At 36.4% G+C, this 23,088-nt stretch overlaps 1 protein-coding gene across 4 annotated transcripts in view; it reads left to right on the top strand.

The window, feature by feature from the left end:
- GMDS (GDP-mannose 4,6-dehydratase) overlaps positions 1 to 23,088 on the top strand; it is a 799,941-nt gene that overhangs the window by 409,547 nt on the left and 367,306 nt on the right. Inside the window, exon 8 of one of the 4 annotated variants that reach the window (XM_069103603.1) lies at positions 15,615 to 16,764. The exons of the other annotated variants lie outside the window; for them this stretch is intronic. Coding sequence (XP_068959704.1) covers positions 15,615 to 15,779 — 165 coding nt within the window. The 3' untranslated portion in view covers positions 15,780 to 16,764. Of the gene's footprint in view, positions 1 to 15,614; positions 16,765 to 23,088 lie in introns of those variants that run through there. 4 annotated transcript variants of the gene reach the window in all.

The following is a 23,088-nucleotide window of genomic DNA, read 5'->3' as shown; positions in this document are numbered from 1 at the left end:
TCTCTCTCTCTCTCTCTCTCTCTCTCTCTCTCTCCCTCTCTCTCTCTTCACCTCTCCTTCTCTCTCTTCTCTCTTCCTCTCCCTCTCTCTCCCACGCTCACTCTTTTTAGGGGGAAAAAAGGAAAAAAAATTGAGACTAATAAAATTTAATGAGGAACATTTAAATCCTGTAATGGCTCAATTTACATTGCAAGTCAGAATAGTTAATGCCTTTATTATATATGGGTGGCAACATCCTCCCTCAACCATATTTCTTTTCATTTGAGAATGAGCCAGGGATACTTGGAGGATATGCCATGCCAAGAGTCAATAGATGGTTATTTTTAGTTCTCCAGTGATTTCTGTCTATTCTTTTGACAGGCATACCATTTTCTCCCCCTGGGATAACAGAGAGAAGGGAGAAATAGAAGGAAATTTTAATTTTAATTTATGCTTTAGCATCAAGACCTTTATTTTACTGTATCTTTTTCTGTTTCATGCATCATTGAAGAAAACAGAGATGTCAGCAAAGTGGCCATTTCTAACTGGCTTGTTGTGCTTCATAATTTATTTTGGGATGGGGAACATTCTCCTAATCCATAGGGTGCACTTAATATGCCACTTTTAGTTTAAGAATAGTTACTTTTCAGATGTAGGTGTTTGGGGATGTAGCCTGACCCAAAAGCCAGCATTAATGGCCCAGAGATAGAGCAGCTGAACTTTCAGACTGGCCTTCTTTGGAAGACATTAAGCTGTCTCTGGGGACAGTCCCTGCAGCTCTAGTTACTAGGATAAGTATGTACGAAGAGTACTTTGCTTTCAGAAACTTTACTGCTATATTGTCTTATCCATTCCCCACATCAAATGTATAGTGCAGATTACTGCTTTCTCTACAGTGGAAATAAACTAGAGACTCACTAGGAGCCTGGCCTCAGAATCCAGGCCATGGGAAAACTTTATGGCTAAGACCACCTTATTATAAAGGGTCCTTTTTGTAATTCAGTTGCTTGGAAAGGGTTCAAGAGAGACCCACCTTATGCTGAATTCCACTCTATATTAAGAAGTGTTACAGAGGGATTCCAATAAAATAGAAAAGTGGCATGTTCTATATGTGTTCATTTCAAGTTAATCAAATTCCATCTCTCCCACACAAAGCACAGATTTTCCAATGAATTTTCTCATTAAGAAAATACTGATGCAAAAGCTCTACAAGTAAATGGCTCAGTGTAATTGCTGTTGACAAGGTTAAGATCTCAGTCCTACCACAGAAGAATATCTGCCAAATATATCTTTGTTTACAAATATGCACAGCATATAACTTTTTCTCAAAATAAAATATATCCCTATATGGAATTATTTCTCCTATATGGAAAATTCCTAAATAGAACATAATCTGAAACTTTTTATCTTTATCTAGAAAGCTAGGTGGTACAGTGGCTAGAGCATTGGGCCCAGAGTCAGGGAAGACCCGAGTTCAAATCCAGCCTCATATTTTTAGTAGCTGGATGACCCTGGGCCTAATTTTTGTTTATCTCAGTGTTTTCAACCATAAAATGGAGATAATAAAAACATTTACTTCACAGGGTTGTGAGGATCAAATGAAATTATATTTGTAAAGCACTTAGCAGAGTGCCTGGCATATAGTAGATGTTAATATATGCTATCATTATCATCATCATTATTACGTGTGATACATGGCTTCTTGTTTTACTCTAACCTGATCTTAATTCTTTTGATTTTAAGACTAGGATATGTTCTAGTATCAATTACTGTCTCTTCCAATTGCTGTATGACTTGAGGCAATTCACTTACCCTTTCTGATCTTCTCTTTCTATATCTGTAAAATATAGTAACTTGATTAGATTTCTAAGATCATATATTCTAAGATTTCATGATTAAACATACTTATTTTCAAGGCATACTTTCTTGTCTTACTATAGATAAAAATGTCTTTTGTTGATGTCCTCTAGCATCAAGACAATGAATGTTAATCATATTCTATTGTTTTCTCTTATAAATACATTATATAGCATCTCAATACCTATATTAAAGGGATTCCTAAACTCTGAAGTACATATGAATGGGGTATGATACCCTAAAGATTTTTCTGTTGTAATTTTGATTTTAGTATGAAATATACTTTTATGGTATCCTTGGAAATTCTGTTCTAATTCTCATGGAATAGGGTTGAAATAGGGTTCTCTAAACTCGACCCCACAGAAGTATGAGAAAGTACTTTCTGGCCATTCCTCTCCAGATAGAAAGTGGGACATGGGGTAATTTACAGATGTGGAACATTGTATATAACATCAGATTTTTTTTAGCACATTGATTTTCCTGACTTTTTTTTCTCTTCCACTTTCTGTTTTTTGAATTGTTATAAGGGATAGCTTTCTAGAAGGAAGAGGAGGAATAACATAGGGAGAAATCTAAGCAATATTAAAAAAAACAAGGCAAAAGATCAGTCAAATATATTTTTAAAAAGTAGGATATCACCCATTATATTAGTGGAGCAGTGGAAGAATATTGAATTTTTTAGAATTATTTAGAGCATCTAGTTTCAAATCTTACCTCTGATACTCACTACCTGTCTGACCTCGGGCAATCCATTTAACATTCACTGGACTTCACTTACCTCATCTGTAAATGAGTATGGGGAACTAGATGGGTTTTGGAGCCCCATTCAAGTCTATGTCTGTGGTCCTATTAGATTCTGTCAAGCTGGAATGGTTAGCTTATAATATGGACAGGCTTTGCCTGTATTCTGAGCCAAGTATTTAAAAGTGCATCACTATGGGCTGGTTATTAGATGAACTCTTCTGTCATGGCAACCCATGACAGGATATTACAAAAGTGACCTTTGATCCTATGTGTCTACCTTCCACTTCTCTAGTAATAGAGGTAGAGAATCATGGCTTTTTTAGAATGTTTTGACATTAACTGCTGAAATTTCAAATGTGAAATTTTATCTAATAACCACCAAGTTGGTATTCTTTTGAAAAAACTAAATACTAGTATTTACTATCACCATAAGTGAGTTCAGAAGACATAAGGAAGTTTCAGTTAAGTAGAAATCTAATTTTCCTTTGCTTATGTTTAAGTTAAATTCTTTGGAAATTGCTCTCTTGCTGAAGGGGCAAGTAATAGGAGGTGGCAGAGATGGCTTCATTGTTACTCACTGAAGCCAATGCAAAGGTGGACATAGAGGAAGACAGCAAAAAAAAATTGGGAAATATGGTTCAGGATTAAGAAATCAAAGAGGCCAAAGGTACCCAGGCAACTTAGAAACAGTATGATGAATACTTTTTTTTAAAATTTAAATTTATTTTCTTTTAGATTATAACATTAAGTTCCACAATCCCTTGAGTTTCAAATTTTCTCCTCCCCGCCATGGAGGCATGCAAATCCAATATAGGTTCTACAGATACCTTCACATCGCATATTAGTCATGTTGTAAAGAAGGATTATAACCAATGGGATGGACAATGAGAAAGAAGGGACAAAGCAAAACAGAAACGAGAGAGCAAATAGTTTGCTTCAGTCTTCATTCACACTCTGTAGTTCTTTCTCTGAATGTGCATAACCCTTTCCTCATGAGTCTTTTGGAGCTGTCTTCTAGCCTTGCATTGCTGAGAGGAGCCCAGTCTATCAAAGTTAGTCATCACACATACAATGTGTTCGTAATTGTGTACAAAGTTCTCCTGGTTCTGCTCTCCTCACTCAGCATCAGTTTATATAAGTCTCTCCAGGTTAAGTTGAAGTTAGTCTGCTCCTCATTTCTTATAGCACAATAGTATTCCATATGAATTCCATGTGAACATAACGTTCATATACCACAACTTTTTTAGCCATTCCTGAATTGATGGGGACCCCCTTGATTTCCAATTCTTTGCCACCACAAAAAGAGCTGCTTAATTCAATTCTTAAGAGAAGTAGCAATTCCTGATTTATCATTTAATTTCACTGGAAGATATTGATAATAAGATGACCCTGTGTACAGGGAGAAGCTTCTAGTTATTAAAAAGGAACTTCCTAATTCACCAAAGAAAATCTAGGTTCATGGGATCATTGATTTAGAATCAGAAGGCACCTTCTAGTCCAACCCCCTTATTTTACAGGTGTATATCTGAGGCCCAAAGAGGTTCAATGCTTTGCTCAAGGTCACACTGGCAGTAAGGAGCTGAAGATGAAACTAAGGTTCTCTGACTCCCAATATAGCACACTTTCCATTATACTATCTATAGTTTTTACTCACCATCCTGTTCTGTTCTGGCCTTAATTCATCATCCATTTGCAATATCTCACCAAAATATAGGTACTGATGGACCAACTCTTTAGGTTGTCTATCCAACTGCATATCACTTTCTGAGTAAAGGCCATTACTTATTCGGTTGGTTTTTCCTGAGTGAGTTAGGGCAGATTCTACGGAGTGACTATGGATCTCATTTAGGAGGCTCTTCAGTGTTCTGAGATGCAATCAGCATAATGCCATCCTCAAACAGGTGCATCTAAAGATCCTTACCACCTGTGGGAAATCCTCCTTTGACTTGACATACACCATGATTATGATACCTGCCTGTAGTGAACAAATGTGTCCCCATTTGCACTTCTTTTGATAGTAATAAAGAGCTTTTAAACTAAAATTTTACATTTCTGTTACATCTTTTGAGGAATCTTGAAAAACTATGCCATTTGTATGGAAGCTAGCTTGTTAAAGGAGAATCTTTAACAAAACACTTTGCTTTATTGAATCCAATGTATTTTTATAGTTAAAAACAATAAACCCAGTGGGATATTATAATCTACACATCTTTCAGTCAATGTGACTATAAAGGTATTCCCTGCTATAAAGTATCATTTATTAGCATATGGCTATATTCATTTTGTCTCTTCATCAAACAGGCCCTCAATGTGCTTATGAATTATTTCCCTAACGATTTATATTATGATGGAATAGTAGGCATATGAACCAATTTTTTTTTCTTTTTTCTTAATTGCTTTTGGGGGAGCAATAACAAGGTCTGTGGTTTTGTTTTGTTTTTTCCTAAGTGTTGGAACACTTAAATGCCCTCAGGAATATATTGCTCCCAAGACAGACCTCCTCTGGGTATACATGATCAGATCAAGTTGCTTTTCCCACTTTAATACCATTTCTACTTCATCATGTACCATGCCAGGATCTATGGGGGATTGTCACAAGGTGGTAGCTCACTGTCATTGATGGAGAAAAGAGGTTAGTATTGGAATCTTTACAGATCTTTTCTCAGTTTTAATCTATTTGTTGTTCTCTTTCCAGATTAATTCTTAAATGCCCTTGGGATAATCTGAGTCTCTTGCCAAGCCTTCTAGAAACCTTTTCGCTCTGCTCCACTGCTTCTCACTGTTTTATGAGGTGATATTGCTCATAATCTCCTCCCATCCTCCTCTGCAAGATTTTACAACTGGATTTATAGTCTAAATCACTACTGCCTTTGCTTGCTATATCTTTCTAATTGACTAGGAGGTCAAATATTTGCTGGTTGAGATGGTTTCTATTCTCTTTTGGACTTCTCATAGACTTATTTTATGTCAGTTAGAACTACAGAGTACAGTAGTTCTTAACCTGGGAATCACAAGGAGTCCTTGGTAGATTTCAGTGGTTGTTGAACTCTTCACTAATGTCTAACAGAAATTTAACATTTCCTTCAATTATGAACGTAGACAACAAATGTTATTCTGAAAAGGGTCCAGGACTTTGTCATGCCACCAAAGGGGTCCATGACACAAAAAACGATTAAAACCCCCTGCTTAGGAAATGTTGACAATGGATGTCGGTTATTTCGTGCTTTTTCCATTGTTTGTCATGAACAGTTTGCTTAAATAGGTTCAGGTGGGCAGTACATCAATTGTATGCCAAATCTTCTTCTCATGTTGACTATTTCTTCACAGTTGATATTGACTTTGGTCTTTGCTCAAAAAAAAAAAAAAGTAGATGATCTGCCAATACCTAGACAGCAGATATGGAATGACTCCCATATCAATAACAAGTAATTTCCCACCTATTAAAACATAATCAATTGCATTTTTTCTCTTTTGCATTACTTTTTGATACTCACCATATCTAACACCTCTGGCTCTTTTTGAGAGATAGAACACAATAGAAAGAGTATTGAAATTGGATTTATAGGACCAGAATTCTACCCCTAGTTCTAATCTCTGTTATTTATGTGATCTAGAGAAGTGGTCATAGCTGCCTCACTGGGGACCCAACTGGCCAGTTCCATTTGGGCAACACAAGTCCCTTCCTTCCTTTTTTCCTTCCTTCCTTCTTTCCCTCTTTTTCCTCTTGATCTATCTCTTCTTCTCCTTCTCCTCCTCCTCTTTCTCCTCTTCCTCTTCCTTTTTCTCCTCCTCCTTCTTCTCCCTCTTCTCCCTCCCTTCATCTGTATAGGGAATCATAATCTACACAAAGGAACGCAAATTTTGATTGCTGAAACCTAGCAAGATATCTTGGGATTTACTGGCTAGATATCTCTTTTATGCCTTAAACTCAGATAACTCTGGGTCCCATTGATCGGCCAAAAATACATCCAAGCTCAAGTCTGATTTGGTTATTGTCTGAGTGTAATTAGCAATTGTTTCTGTTTTGACCAGAAATCCTGGGGGTCTTCACCTCCCAGAAATTTTTTTTTTTACTATGTAAAAGAGGCTGTTCTTTACCTTCTTTTTTACCTGACCTTAATCACTGAATGGTCATTGCCTCAGACAAACTTAGACCTGGAAAGTCCCTTAGCTTAAAAAGACCAGGGTCTGCCACTTCATCTGGGGTATTCTCCAGTTGTCCTGATCTATATCTTGCCACTGGACCTACATGGCTCTGGAGGAGAAAGTGAGACTGTTGACTTTGCACAACTTTACTTCACTTAAATCTGATTCACTTGTAAGTCATGGCATCTCCTTCCTGATGTCATGGTCCTCTGAGAATAAAGGACAAACAACAATCAGGAGAACTTCAGTTAACCTCTCAGGGCCTCAATTTCCTCCTGTGTAGAATGAAACAGTTTGATTAGATGGCCTCTAAGATCCCTACTAGCTCTTTATCTAAAATCCCATGATTCTTGAAGAAGGAATTTTTTATATAAAGGTTGAAGTTTATGTATGTATATGCTTCTTTCATTCCTTGCTTCTGACTCAGGTTTGCCAATATTTTTTTCTTCTTCTTTAGGTATGGGCAATTTTACATTAAAATCACTGACTATCAAAACATATGTTTATTTGATTTGTAGGGTCTTATCAATTTCTATGTAAAATTTATCCACTTCCTTATCTCCTGCAACAAATATTGGTAAGAAGCTGCAAGCATCTTCACATTGATCTTTTTCTAAATGTTTGTTATGTGTACATTACTATGAGGTGACCAAATGTCCTATGAAATTATTTTTATGCTTAGCTTACTGGCAAAACAAATTTTGCCGACTCCTTTATTTGTTTCTAGGAGTAGAAACTATAATTAATCTTTCCATTTAACTACAATTTCTATTTGTCTTCTGATTTCATTTATGATGAGAATTCAAAGTCTATGTGATTCAGTTTCTCTGGTAGTATGTCCAAAAGGACCTCACAATTAAATTATTCACAGCTATATTTATGTTTACAGACTATATAAAAACTTGCCTCTCTGATATCCTGTGTCCCTTTTCCTCAGCTGCCACCGTCTTTTGCAGATGCAGAAGGTAGTTTCAGAAGACTTAAGGCTCTCTTATATTTTTCTTTGTTTCATGGGTTGTCATGGCCAGAGAACTAACCACATATGGCAAGCCTACTGGTGATGAGATTCTTTGAACATAACTACAAATGCCTTTGAAAAGTAGACATGATATTGTGTCAGGATATTACTCTAAACCTTTCTTGAATGGTAGTATCTTCTAACTCTCTTGCTTCATTGATATGGTTTTTAGGAATTTGGGATAATATGAAGTATTTGAATAGGACTTTGCACTCATGACCATACAACAAATGTCTAAAGCAGTGATCAACCGCACGTCTCCTAACTTAAGGTCACTACTTTGAATAATGGAGCAATACCTTCTCTGAAGAATTAAAATTGCAGTTATCCCAAAGAAAAAGAGAAAATGATGGTGCAAGCAATTAGGCTGAAGCATGTCTCAAACTATGACCTGTCCACAAGAGATGTCGTCAGAAAAACTGCATGATCAGAAAAGGAGGTGGGCATAACAGCAAGAATCCAAGATTTTAAATGATCAGTGATTATTAATACCAATATCCATGGAATGTTAAAAGATCTGGCAGAAACACTGCAATACATCAGATTAGTCCTTTGTGCAATATTTATGGAATGACATGGACAGCAATGACAGAGGACAAGAGAATATATATGGGTTGCCTCTAGCACTGTGGGAGGAAATACCTTCATTGATGAGATCGCTGATACACCAAAATATTGATGTTGCACTAATTCTATATGGTTTGATGAGAAAGATCAGATAATTAGAGCAGGAAGGGACTTTTGAGGTTGTCTAGAGAGGACTTTCTCACTGTCTTCTAACCATTTATAATTGATGTGCCCTTGCACCTAAGAAGACCCCCTGTCACAAATTCCTTGCAAATTGAGGGGATGACAAAGAACTTTTGTATCTGCTGCTTTTCCTTAAAATGGAAGTTTTCACAAAGCCTATGGAGTAGCTTCTAGACTGAAGCTAGAATAAAATATTCTAACTCCCTGGAGATCTAATGGACCAGCAGAAGAAGTCATGAGATTCTAGAGTCTTCTTGACTTCTGTTGTTCATTATTTAAGTTGTGACCTCATTTTATGGTTTTCTTGGCAAAGATACTGCAGTGGTTTTCCATTTCCTTCTCTAGCTCATTTGCAGATGAGGAAACTAAGGCAAAAAGCATGCAGTGACTTGCCCAGGGCCCATAGATAGTAAGTGTCTGAGTCCAGGTTTGAACACAGGAAAATGAATCTTCCTGCCTCCAGAACCAGTGCTCTATCTGCTGTGCTACATAGCTGCCCCCTAAATTTCTAGGGGCCTCAGTAAAAGAGGGAATGTCTCAGATCTCACATCAGAGTTGAAACTACATTCCCTTTACAATTATTGCCAGGTATTGTTCTTTGAAGTTTGCTTATATTATCTTCACATCTCCAGTGACTTTTGAAGCTCAAATTGAGAATTTCGTAAAGAATCTGTTTTCATTTAAAAAAAATTTTTCTTCTAAAAATCATACTTCTCCAATTCATTTTTCTCTGTCTGGTAAATAAAAGTTTTATCAGGAGTCTTTTCAAAACAGTAGTGGGTATAACACTCTAGAAAGCATTCTCACGCTTTATTTTCCTTTCTAACTTAAATTCTTAAGGTTCCCACTAAGACTACATTAAATGGTGGTGATCTTTTTTAGCTGCACCTTTTTATAATTTCTAGTTTATGTTAATGAATATACCCATGCTCCACCCGTTAAAAAATTCAAATGACTTTGCTTAAATGGAACTCCTTCAAGGCTCACGTTGTGCTCATTTTGTTCTTAATGGTTGCAATAAAAGTAAAATAAACATTTGTAACTTTAATGGAGTGACTAATGCCTCAAAGGGATAGACAGATTTTGTTGCCCAAGATTTCAGGCGGGTCCCATGTAATACATTGCATTACCTAGCACCTTTCATCTAAGGATCTCAAAGCATTTGGCCAAGCAAGTGAGTATTATTATCCCTATTACAAAGAAGGAGAAGCCATTCTTCCACTGGGCTAAGTCACTTGCTTTAGGGCATGTAGTGAGTCAAAGGCAAAGCTGAGTATTGAAACTCTGGCTTTCTGATCCCTAGGCTTCTTCTCTAACAGTTAAACAACACTTCCTCATTATTGCTATTATTATTATTATCATCATTATTATCAACTTTAAGAAAGAGGATTGTAAATTATCCCAACATATAACTAATTTTTGGGGAAAGAAAGTATTCTGCAAAAGACCATAATTCTTGGGCTTAACATTTACATAATATCACTGAGTAATATTTAATAACCAAAAAAAGAAACCATGCTATATACTATAAGCATCATCTGCCTAAATCTCAGTTTCCTCATCTGTGAAGTGAGGGGTTGGATCAGAAGCCTCTACTGATCCTCCCAGCTCTAATCTATAGTCCACTTCTTCCATGTTAGAAGTTCATGTTGGCATAAAGGGAAAAGGGGGGCAGAGGAAAATGTTGTAGCTAGTATATAGCATGGGTGCATTGGATGCTATCCCAGTCGGCTTTCAATAGTTCTTGTTGACTGAGTGAAGAAAGTGAGAGTATGCCATAAAGTCAGATTCTTATTAAAAAAACAAAATTATATGACCAACAATAACTAGGACATTATAGTGCTTTACGGGTTGCATAGTACTTTATATGCGTAATCTTATTTGATCCTTACAACAGCCTTGTGGGGTAGGTGCTATTATTATCCCCATTTTACAGATGAGGAAACTGAGACTAAGAAGTTAAGTGACTTACCTAGAGTCACATAGGAAAAGAAGAGTTTTTATGATAATTAAAAAAATAAAAGTTTCATAAGAAGCTATACATTACAAAACAAGTAAGCACATGCATGCTGGTTAGCAGGAAACACATTTTAAAAGCCATTAAAAAAAACACATCAGTTATTACTGTTACCACAAGAATGAGAAGAGAACGTCACTGAATAATAATATATTTTATTTATGGATCTTTTTTTTGTGCTATTTGGTTTTCATCTAATGATAGTTTTTTTTTAAACCCAGAAAATAGGCATTTAAGACATGAACTTCTTAAAGATACTCAATTTTCATTTTTGTGTCTAAAGTGCTATACCCATAATGGACATCATCTAATACCTTTTAATTGAATAGTTTCATTAACTTGAAATTCCACTTTTTGCAAGTTCCTGATAATTTTGCAGACATTTTGAATTACCAGTAAAGGAACTCAAGTGTTCATACCAATTCTGTCACCATTTTCCTCTCTAATATTGGACAAGACATTAAATTTTTCTTTTTGGTGAAACAATGACTATTTGTATTAGAAATAAAAAAATACTATCTTCTGAATAAATTTTTTGTCTCTTTTAACGAAGCAAATATTTTACCCAATGCTACAGTATCCTGAGGAGGGCTTACATTACTTAATTAACTGAGAGACCACATTTTTCTTGTCTTTTTTTGTCGTAACAATGGTCCAAAGTTAGAATAGAGTTTTTGGAATCTCTAACAACAAAAAAAAATCCAATAAATATTATTTGGGAGGCAACTGCTTCTGCAGTATTTCATTGTACTGATTTTGATACATTCTGTTGACATTTCTACTCTGAAAATTGTTGGGAAAAATCATTTGTTTATATTTTTCAGTCCATGATATGCCTGCGAACTTCTCAGGACAAAAAATGCTCTTGTTATTATGTATAGCCCAGGGTAGCCATCTGCCAGATTATATAGCTGGAGGTGGTTTTGTACATGAGTATATTTGAACTGGTATACTTATGCATTCAGTGAATGCTTACTGAATGCCTACTGTGAAATATTTAAAATTCTCTTAACATATGCTCTACAGTTTATAGAATCTTGTCATCTAATTGTGGGAATGAGAAATAAACGTGAACCAGTTTGGAAGCAAAACAGCATAGTTTGTCTGTATACTCACAAATACACAATTGTTCATTCCATTCTTCTTTCATTTATGCTTAACATTGCCTGCATGCTCCATGACAGAAACCAAGGGCATTATTATATACCTTTGTCTTTGCAAAGAAGTGAAATGTCCCAACTAATTGACTGGAAAACAGTGGCCCATGCTGGTCTCCTTACAATAGAACCTAGGACAAGGTCAAAGGATGTAAGCAAGATAGGAGTGGAGGAAAGGGGAGCAACAAAGGCTGCTTTTTAATATTACTTTTTATTTAATGCCAGAAAATTTATCCTCCATGACACATGGAAATAAGTTAAGTCGCATATGTTATAGCTAAGACTTGAAGCCTTCGGTGGACTGTAAGTCATATAGTGCATGTACGACTTTAAAACATTGCCTAAGAAATACACAAATGCTTCATTTGAATCTCCTGTTGAGAGGCCATGTGATTGTATGTAAAGTTAGCAAAAAGCACTCCCCCTCCCCCCAAACTTAATCTTATTTTGGTATCATTTTAATATGGGAATATGGTAGCCCCTTCTTGGGTCACCTACTCCTAAACTGTTTTTGTTAGTTGGTAGCTATGGATATGAAGATCATGATACCAGAATACCTTTCCTTACCATGGGATATGAAATTTCATTTGAGTAGAAACTAGAGATCCTATGGGGTTTTGTTCAGCCTCCCCATCACCTTTTATACTAAACATCTATTCTTGCTTAGTTGCTATGCTGCATTTCTCTTTCTTTGCTTAAAAATTTTGTTAAATTCACCCAATTCTATTTAGGAAACTGAAATACATACCTACATAAAAAATAAGCATGAAAAATGAAAATATAATTCAATGAAAAAATAATCTTTTATTTTAGCTTAATATTCTCATTTCAAATTTTTAAATTTAAATCTTTCAGTGTTTCAAATAAATACCAAAAGTAGCTTCTGGAGAAAAGTGCCCATTTTTTCCCCAAAGGATCACAGATTTAGAACCTAAAAGGAATTTAGAAGACATCTAGTCTGATCTCACTAATTTAACAGATAAGGATTTTTTGGCATTTCTGAGACTCATAACTTTATAAAGCTGTTAACTGCTTTGAATGAAGTGAAATATATCCACTGATTGATTTGATGAATGAAATCCAATGATTTAAAACTAGTCTCCAACCCTAATAACTAACTTGTTTTAAAAAATATTTTCAGTTCCTTTTGTTGCAACAGCTATAAAGTACCAACATTTTAAGGTATTCTGGAGAGCCATTACATTTTAAGTTTTAGTGCTACTAGAAACAACAATAATTATTCTTCACATTTTTAAAACATTAAGTAGTATAGAACACTTTCCTCAAAATAACTCTAAAGTGATAGTTGTCACCCCCATTTTACAGATGAAAAAAACCAGATTCAAGGAGATTGACAAACTTATCCTTGGTCATATAGCTAGTGCTTGTCAGAACTAGGATTTGAATATAGATCTCTTGGCTCCAAAACTTCTACTCTTTCTAGAAAATAATCCCTTGTTGGGCGGAGTCAAGATGGCGGAGTAGAAGCAGAACCTCTGAGCGGCTCCAGCTTCCACCTTCCCCAATCAATGTAAAAAGGGGACTCTGAACAAACTTTTGAACTGTAGAACCCACAAAATGACACAGAGAAGCTAACCTCCCACTGAGGACAGCCTAGCAGGCTGTCAAGAATCAGCCAGTACAGCTCTCTGGGTGTCGAGCCCAGGCCCGAGGGAGCCTGAGGTTTTAGTCCCAGGGTAGGTCTGACCAGCCGCCAGCCTGAGGGACTCCAGATCAGCAGCAGTTGTGGCCATTTCCAGAATTATCAACAAATACATGCAAAGAACAAAGTAAGAGGTCAGTGCAGTCTGAACTTTGGGACCCAGTAAGTGGAAGTGCATCGGCTTTTGCCCCTGGGGCGAGAAGCCACTGAGACACCAGCACAATGAGCCAGCACCACATGGCAGCTTCAGGTCCTGATCTGCAGAGTATAGGGGCACCAAGCGACCAGTCTGAGGGGCAATCGCTCTTGCTTTAAGATTTGGATTGGATCTGGATTGCAGTCTAAGGTGGAGGTCCTGGGGTGTGTGTCCAGCTTGCCAGAGCTTGTGGAGACCTCAGAGAGGGCACCCATTTAACACCTCCGGCAGTTGAGAAAACCCCAGCATTTGGGACGAAAGCTCCCCTGTCTGGAGGCAGAGTCCTACTGTGGCAAAAAGCCCAGGGGTCAAGTGACTGAGGGGGGACATGACCAGGCAAAACAAACAAAGCAAACAGAAGATTCCAACATTAGACTCCTATTTGGGGGACAAAAATGAGCAAAGCATGGAAAGGAGGAAGACAGTAAAGTCAGAACTCCTGCACCAAAAGCTTCAAAGGAAAATACGAGCTGGTTACAGGCCATAGAGGACCTTAAGAAGCAGATAAGAGAAGTGGAAGAAAAATTGGGAAGAGAAATGAGAACGATGCAAGAAAATTACGAACTGAGAGTCAACAGCCTGACTGAGGAAAATAACACCTTAAAAAATACGCTAACTTAAATGGCAAAATAGGCTCACAAAAGGCAATGAGGAGAAGAATGCCTTAAGAAGCCAAATTTACCAGATGGAAAAAGAATGTCAAAAGCTCACTGAGGAGAATCATTGCTTCAGAATTAGATTGGAGCAAATGGAAGCTAACGACTTTATGAGAAATCAAGATGCTGTTAAACAGATCCAAACAAATGAAAGAATAGAAGGCAATGGGAAAAACCACTGACCTGGAAAATAGATCCAGGAGAGATAATTTAAAAATTATTGAGTTACCTGAAAGCCATGATCGAAGTAAGAACCTAGAAATCATCCTCCAGGAAGTTCTCAAAGAAAACTGCCCTGATGTTTTAGAACCGGAGAGCAAAATCGAGGTTGAAAGAATCCACCAATCACCTCCTGAAAAAGATCCCCAAAAGAAAACTCCTAGGAATATGATAGCCAGGTTCCAGAATTCCCAGATTAAGGAGAGAATATTACAAGGAGACAGGAAGAAACAATTTGAATATTGTGGAAATACAATCAGGATAACACAGGATCTGGCAGCTTCTACACTGAGGGATTGAAGGGCTTGGAATATGATATTCCGGAGGTCAAATTAGATGGGATTAAAACCAAGAATCACCTACCCAGCAAAACTGAGTATCATGTTTCAGGGGAAAATATGGTCATTCAGTGGAATAGAGGACTTTCAAGCATTCTTGCTGAAAAAACCAGAGTTGAATAGAAAATTTGACATCCAGATACAAGAAGCAAGAGAAGCATGAGAAGGCAAACAGGAAAAAGAAATCATAAGGGACTTATCAAAGTTGAACTATTAACATTCCTACATGGAAAAACAATAATTGTAACTGATGAAACTTTTCTCAGTATGAAAATAGTTGAAGGGAATATATATATATATATATATATATATGAGGGTATATGGGCATATGAATACATATGTGAATGTGTGTGTATATGTTTACAGGTATACGTAGATAGAGGGCACAGGACCAATTTAATAGGAAGGGATGATACTTAAAAGGTGAAATTAAGAGGTGAGAGAGGAATATAATGAGAGGATATGGGGAGAGACAGAATGGGGCAAACTGTCTCATGTAGAAGAGGTAAGGGAAAGTGGCTACATTGGAAAGGAAGAATAGGAAGGCAAAAGGGAATATATCAGCCTTATCCCCATTGAATTTAGCTTGGGGAGGGATTGAAATACACACTAAATAGGGTATCTCACCTTTCAGGAGAGTTGGGGGGGGAAGGGGATGAGAGGGGGCATGATGGAAGGGAAGGCACGCTGGGGGGGAGGGAAGTTGTAAGCATCCACTTTTGAAAAGGGATGGGATCAAAGTAGAGAATAGAACAAGTGGGAGGTGGGATAGGAGGGAGGGAAATATAGTCAGTCTTTTACAATATATCTGCTATGTTATTGTTTTGCATTAGTTACACATGTATAACCTATACTGAACTGCTTGTCTTTTCAGGAAGATATGCAGGCACTGGGGCATAGACATCCGCAATGCCCTACTGGAAAAGTCGAAAGGGGTATGAGAGAAAATATGGGAGAGAGCAGATTGGAGGATAGGATATCCTGTGGGACTGCTATTTTGGGGTGGTGGGTAGGGGAAAAGCGGGGAGAAAATTTGTAACTCAAAATCTGGTGGAAATGAATGATGTAAATCAGAAGTTAATAAAGCATTTGAAAAATGGAAAAAAAAATAAAAAGAAAGGAAAAAGACCTATTTATACCAAAAAAAAAAAAAAAACCCAAGAAAAGAAAATCATTCCTTATTCACAAAAGGAACATTTTTACAAACTTCAATTTATCCAAGTCATACTTACATGATTATTTTCTCCAATTAAAAAATTATTTAAAGTTTTTAGTTCTAAATTCTATACCTTTCTTCCTCCTTCCCTCCTCCCTCCCTGATTTTGTAAGCAATCAGATATAGATTCTACATGTACAATCTGGTAAAATCATTTCCATATTAGTAGTTTTAATTATGAAGACTCAAAAAAAAGAAAAAAATGAAAGAAAATGTAAAATAGCATCCTTCAGTCTCTATTCAGTCAATATCAGTTCTTTCTCTGAAACCTAATAGTATCCTTCATCATTAGTTTTTTGGGATTGTCTTGCATCATATTGCTGAGAATAGCTAAGTCATTTACAATTCTTCCTCAAAAAATATTACTGTTACAGTGTACAACATTCTCCTGGTTCTGTTTATTTCACCATGCATCAGTTCATGTAAGTCTTTTCAAGTTTTTTTTTCTGAAATCATCCTGCTTCTTGTTTCTTATAGCACAATAATATTCCATTACAATCATATACCACTGCTTGTTTCACCATTCCCCAATTAATAAACATCCCTTTGATTTCCAGTTCTTCGCCACTACAAATAGATTTGCTAGAAATGTTTTTGTACAAATAGGTCATTTTCCATTGGGGGGGAGGGGTGACCCTGGGATATAGACTTAGTGCTGTTGCTGGATCAAAGAGTATACACAGTTTTGTAACCTGTTGGGAAGGTTTGGGGAACATGTGTCCTCAAGGACACAGGCTTTCTAGGTCTTTGGGTGAAGACTTTTAACCTAGTTCAAGTTTTACATAAAAAATACTTTTATTAAGGGGATTTTTTCAGTGAAGTTTGGATTTGGTCAAAGGGCCCCACCCCCACCTTTGGGCATAGTTCCAAATTAGTCTCCAGAATAGTTGGATTAGTTCACAACTCTGCCAACAGTGAATTAGTGTCCCAGTTTTCCCACATCCCCTTCAACATACAGCATTTTCCTTTTTTGTTGTATTAGCCAATCTGATAGATGTGAGGTGGTACCTCAGAGTTGTTTTAATTTGCCCTTCTCTAATGATATATATTTGTATTATTAAAACAGAAGTCATATGTAGCAGAGTACATGATTAAGTAAATAAAAGGTTATATCCTATAATACATGAATAACAATTAAGTTCACTAAAATTAGTATTCGAAAAATGTAGGTAATTTCTAAACATCCAAGTGTTTTTCTGGCATCTAAAGCTTTCCAAAACAATATTTCACAATTTTTCTCACTAATGATATTATTTAATTCAAGTTTTATCCATTTGCCCCACAATGTGTATTTTCTAACTTGGTGAATATATTTTTGCTTCAAGTATTGTCCTTCTCCATGACTATAAATTAAAATGCAAAGTCACAGAGTTATATATTTCTCATTTTTTTACCATACATTTCCTTCTTCTCAGTTTAAGATCACTTTTGTTTCCTTGGAATTTTACTCTTTCAAAAGTATCTAAGCTATTTATAGAACTTGAGGAAGAAATTGAAAATTGTGTCCTGTATATTTGAAGAAACAGGCAAAATAATAGCCATTTTTTTCATTTCTTCCTCTTTCCCTGTTTCCTTGATGTTCATATGGAACTTTCTCTGATGACTTTTGCTCTTATCTTGTCTTCTACATCTTTCAGGTAGAATGTCAACTGGGAAATGAACTGTATAAAAACTTCTAGTTGATTTTCTACTAGTTGTTGATTGGCTTTCACTCATTCAGTGGGCACTGGTCATCTGTACCTGATGAAGTGAAGCACAGTCCTGAATCATGAGTCAAAAGTGAAAGAAAGCCCAGTCAACCTCCTTTGCTGTGATCTGAGCCACTCTTGGTAGTTTCAGAGACTTTATCCAACTCTTCAGAACAACTCATATACCTGCACACACAGCTCGATAAACATACAAGCCAATTTTCTTATTTTTTCTCATTATCTTCTCCCCCCCCCCATTGTATTCTGTATGGTCTTTCTACCTCATTCCCTTTCTTCCTTTTCCCCAATCTAATCCCCCTTCTATTTTCCCCTCCTACTCATATATCTTTCTCCTTTACTCACCTCCCTCTTCCCTGAAACTATAGAAACTCACCAAGCCTTCAAATGTCCCTGCCTTTCTGTTCTCAGTTCTATATCCCATGTAATAAAATGAGTTTTCACCAAAATTTCATATTTTGCCATCCTCTAAAGAGGATATACATATATATATATGAATAGATATATATCTATAAGCATGTGTGTGTGTGTGTATAGTTGTTGTTGCTATTCATTCATATCTGACTCTTCATGACCCTGTGGACCAGCTGTCCTTGGGGTTTTCTTGGCAAAGACTGGCATGGTTTGCCATTTCCTTTCCCAGTTTTATGCATACAAGGGTTAAGTGACTTGTCCGAGGTCATATAGCTACTATCTGAGGTCAGATTTGAACCCTATCTAGCTTCCCCTGCTTCATCTATGTGGGTATGTATGTATATATTATTTATATCTAAACTCTATATTTCCTATGTATGTATGAAAGACAAAAGCCTTGATAAAGGTTTTTGGTGGCAGCTAGATGGAGCAGTTGGAAAAGTCCTAGAACTGGCCTCAGGAAAACCTAAGTTCAAATCCTACTTTAGACACTTACCATTTATATGATCCTGGGCAAAGTCATTTGACCTCTCTCAGTCTCACTTTCCAACTCTATAAAATGGGAATAATAATAGCATTTATGAAATGCTGTTGTTATCATCGTTAGAGATTAGGTGAAGATTTCAGAGACAGATCAATCAAACATGCAAGTGTAGGTTGATCATCTATTATATGCAAGGCATTTTTCTGTGCACCATGAAGAAATCAGCCAACTGGAAATTAATCCACATGCCTCAATGCAGCCATTACTTGACTTGCACAGTGTTTTACAAATAGGTACTAAGATTTGGAGAGATTATCCTAAAGTGATTTTATTTAGAAAAAAAATCTGTAAGCACCATCTTTTTATAAGGATTGTGCCCTTTCTATTAGAGGAACAAATCTATAATGTGAGCTAATTAGTTTTGCTTTATGCTTTTTACTTTATTTATTCAAATAGTTTTGACTTCTTCTGAAGTGTGGGAGTGGGGTACAGATATTTGACTTGTAAAATCCTTCTATATTTAATCAATCAAATAATTTGTGATGTTGCTGAAAAGGAAAGATACTGTATAAGGCTGTCCACTTATGATAAGTTGGCAGACAATAGATGAACATCTTTTCCACTGGAAGAGAACTATTAGGAGAGCATCTGCCTGCTCTATGGTAACTGACAATGCAAATGGGAACTATTATTAATCTTGATGAGTGACTAGGGATTTGTTTTTTTCTCAGAGATAAAACTGGAGTTTCTTTTACAAATGCTGTAAGCCAAATACTTCAAATACTTTTTTCTATACCAATTTGCATTTTATTTTGCTTTATACCATTTTATGTTCAAATTGTAAAGTTATTTAACTACTTCCATTAAAGGCTTTCTGAACTGTTTGTCATCTAGACCATAGAAATCTGGAGGTCCTTTCCATACATCACGTGTTATGCATTCAACAGGGCTTTTCTGTTCAGTGCTTGCCCTCCTTCCCAAAGCTGAAATAAATCAAAGTTGGTTGAGACTCAGTCGCAATAAATCAAGACCTGTCCAAAACTGGAGCCTGCCCAGTCAAAATGTCATAGCTTGGCTTTCACTGAGGATTAATTAAAGGCCTGATATAAAGCCCAGATGTGCTTCAGGAGAGTAGCAAGCTGCCTGGTGGCTGAGACTCCCTATGTTTCTGCCCACCCAAGAACATGGAGGAGGAGGAAGAGAGGGAGGAAAGGCATCTAGGTTTGGGAGTAGAGGTTTGGGGGAGGGGAGAGAGGGAATCATAACTAGTTTGGGTGACTTTTTACAATACCTTGTTTGGTGGAAAATAATGCAGGCATTCATTGACTTTATCCAATCAGGATAGAATAAAAATATATTTTTGTGTAGGTATTAACTATACATATATCTGCAGTATTTGAACAGAAACCAAACATTATACTTCAAATATTATAAGTCAATCTAAAGAATAAAAGAAAAATGAAAAAAGCAAATTAAGTGTAACTGTTAAAATTGCCTAGTCAAGTTTTAGCTTGATGTCCATTGAACTTGTTTAAAATTTCCTAGATTACAATAGTTTAGATAAAATGGTTTTAGACATTCATGATCACATAAATTGTTTTCTCCCCCTGAGTTCTAATTTATTTTGAGATTATTTAATGCACCCCAATAAATTTCTTTTAATACAAATCTGAATGGAAACACATTTTGTAATCATGCTTAATAAATAAAAATATACTTTGTTTTTTGATGATGGGATACTTTCAGGGTTCATAAGAAATATTATATGCAATGTTAAAAAATTAAATTTAATTTGGTGAGAACTTCAAATAATTCAAATTAATACTAGGGTGACTTTCAACTTCATCCATCCATACATACATATATATGTGTGTGTGTGTGTGTTCCTGTCTGAACAATACACATTGTAAAGTGTTTGAAAAAAATTGCTTCTGTAAAGTGTATACATTACAAAACAACAATAAATTCCTAAAACATCCTAGATTTGTTATCTTGCTCCCAGCTATACTTTGCTTATTGAGTTAAGAATACTTAAACCTAGAAAATTTCAAAAAAGTTTCTAGAAGTGCTGTAAGTTTTGAGAACCTTCTCATTATCACCATTAATTCACATGATAAATTCTTGTTGATACCATTGATTAAAGAAGAAGGAATGCACCTTTTTTTGACAAGGATAGCTTGTTATTTTCACAGCAGGTTTACATAGTAAGCACAACAAATTTCAGCTATGGGTTACTTTGGGCAGCTAGGTGGCACCATAGTGCATAAAGCACTGGGCTTGGAACCAAGAAACTCTTCTTCCTGTGTTCAAATCTGACTTTAGACATTTACTAGCTGTGTGACCCTGGGCAAGTTGCTTAACCCTCTGTGCCTCAGTTCCCCATCTGCAAAATGAGTTGGAGAAGGAAATGGCAAACCATTCTAGTATCTTTGACAAGAAAACCCTAAATGGGGTCACAAAGAGTCAGACATGACTGAAAAATAACTCAGATGGATTACTTTATAAAAATGTTGTCATAAACTCCAAAAATAATAGAGCATCAGTATAATTGTATCGTTGGGATACATACATTTGATAAATTTATTGTAGTTAGAGAGTTAAAGTCCTGAGAGCTGAAGTAGGCTGAAAAGAGATGGTCCTGAACTTGGTATTTGAAGAATTCCTCTCAATCTCTCTCTCCCCTTCGTTTGGAGAGCACATAAAGGTGGGGGTGAAGAATGGGACAGGGTGAATCATCAGAGGCATCATAAAGGAAGTATCCCTTGAGGTGAGTCTCTGCTCTCTTGTATAAGTTCATTTATTCACTAAAATCAATAATCCAGAGTACATAAATTCTATATTTGCCCAGTTATTTAATGTTCTGCTGTTAAATCCTTTTGAAGAACTGACATTATTTACTTTTGTTCTTTGTCCTCAGATGACTTTGAGTCCATGTTATTTTAGTGCCAATGCAACATTCACAGCACCTATGAATATGCCAGCATAATTCTGATACAAAATACAACAGACTCTCTACATGGAAGACAGAACCAAAACATTTATTCAAACACCAGAAAGCCAAATCTATCATAACAAGAAATAAATCTATACACGATAACACTGCAGGGGGAACCCCATCCCCAAGCTTTCCCCCTGCTAGGACCTTCCTACAAATGAACATTCACAGCTTGTTGCCTGCTTCCTTTCTCTCTCTCAGCTCTAACTACTCTGACCAACTTCTTTTCATCTCTATTCCAGCCTTCTTGCTCCACCCCTTCCTGCACAACCCCTCAGCAAGCTCCTCCCATCACAGACTCATGTGACTAAGGCTTCCATTTGACTCAAGCAGGTCACATGTCCCTGTTAATAGAAGGGAAAGATCTTCCCATTTATATTACCATTACAGTTATTTCCTGTTTTTATTCTTAATGTTAAGTTTAATGTCCTGTACTGGAAGTAGAGTTGTATAATAGTGCCATCCTAAAGCTAAAGCCTATATTTAATTGTCAAGAAATTCAAGAAAATTAACATTTCTCATCACTTTTTTCACACTGTCTGTGCATAATCTTTCATCACAGAGGTCTAAGCCAGGTAACACTTGGTAAATAATAGCAGCTAATAATAGTTAGCATTTTCATAGTGCTTTAAATTTTACAAAGTACTTTCCATATGTTATTTCATTTGATCTTCACAACAACCTCACAGTGAGGCTGCTGTTATTCCTCTCATGTTACTAATAAGGAAACTGAGATTGAAAGAGATAGATGACTTGCCCAGAGTCACTCAGCTAGAGACTGGATTGCAACTCAGGTCTTATTGCCTCCAAATTCATCATAGCATTTACTGCCACTTAGCTGCCTAAATCACAGCACATGAGATCTAAGAACTTTTCTTTTTCTACTATGCATTAAGACTGTAAATAAATTAGAAGATTCCCTCCCTTGGATATTTCCTCATAGACAAACCCCTTCAAATTTCTGCATGTTTTTGTAACAGTGGATTTTCATTCCATACTCTCTCCCAACCCTAGGTCCCAAAAGAGTCTCATTGGGATATCTGGGAACTGAATTAATTTTATTCTTGCCAGCAGGGTTCCATGAATATCCAAAGGGTCATTAAAGATTTAATAAGCTTATCTAAGCTTGGGGCTTTAGCATATAGAAAAAGAGGAGCCAAGTTCTCCCAGTCCATCAGCTACCCCCTAGGAATGCATTGAAAATTTCTTGTTAACTGCATGAACCATCTCCATTTGGATGAAAACAAATGATACTCAAATGACCTGGAAGCCTTAACACAACTTCCTTCAAAGTACCTCATTACACGTAGAAAAATCTCATTGATTAAAGATTCATTGTGAAATCACCCTACCCTCCAGTGTTTGCTACCCTAAAACAGTGCCTTATTTCCTATGTGTTTGGCTCATCCCTACAGACTTTGAGAGTCTTTTGCAGTCAAGATTCTGAAATTGCATTCTAGAATTGATGTAGGAAATTTTCCTTAATTAAGACAGAGATTCTGAAGCCTGGTATATTGGGCAATGGAGAGTAAT

The sequence above is a fragment of the Petaurus breviceps genome, unplaced genomic scaffold (genome assembly GCF_028583685.1).
Source record: "Petaurus breviceps papuanus isolate PSGF00001 unplaced genomic scaffold, PetGlider_PUasm1.0 582, whole genome shotgun sequence".
NCBI lineage: Eukaryota > Metazoa > Chordata > Mammalia > Diprotodontia > Petauridae > Petaurus > Petaurus breviceps.
The sequence above is the reverse complement of the archived record's forward strand: the minus strand, read 5'-3'. Positions and strand labels throughout refer to the sequence as shown.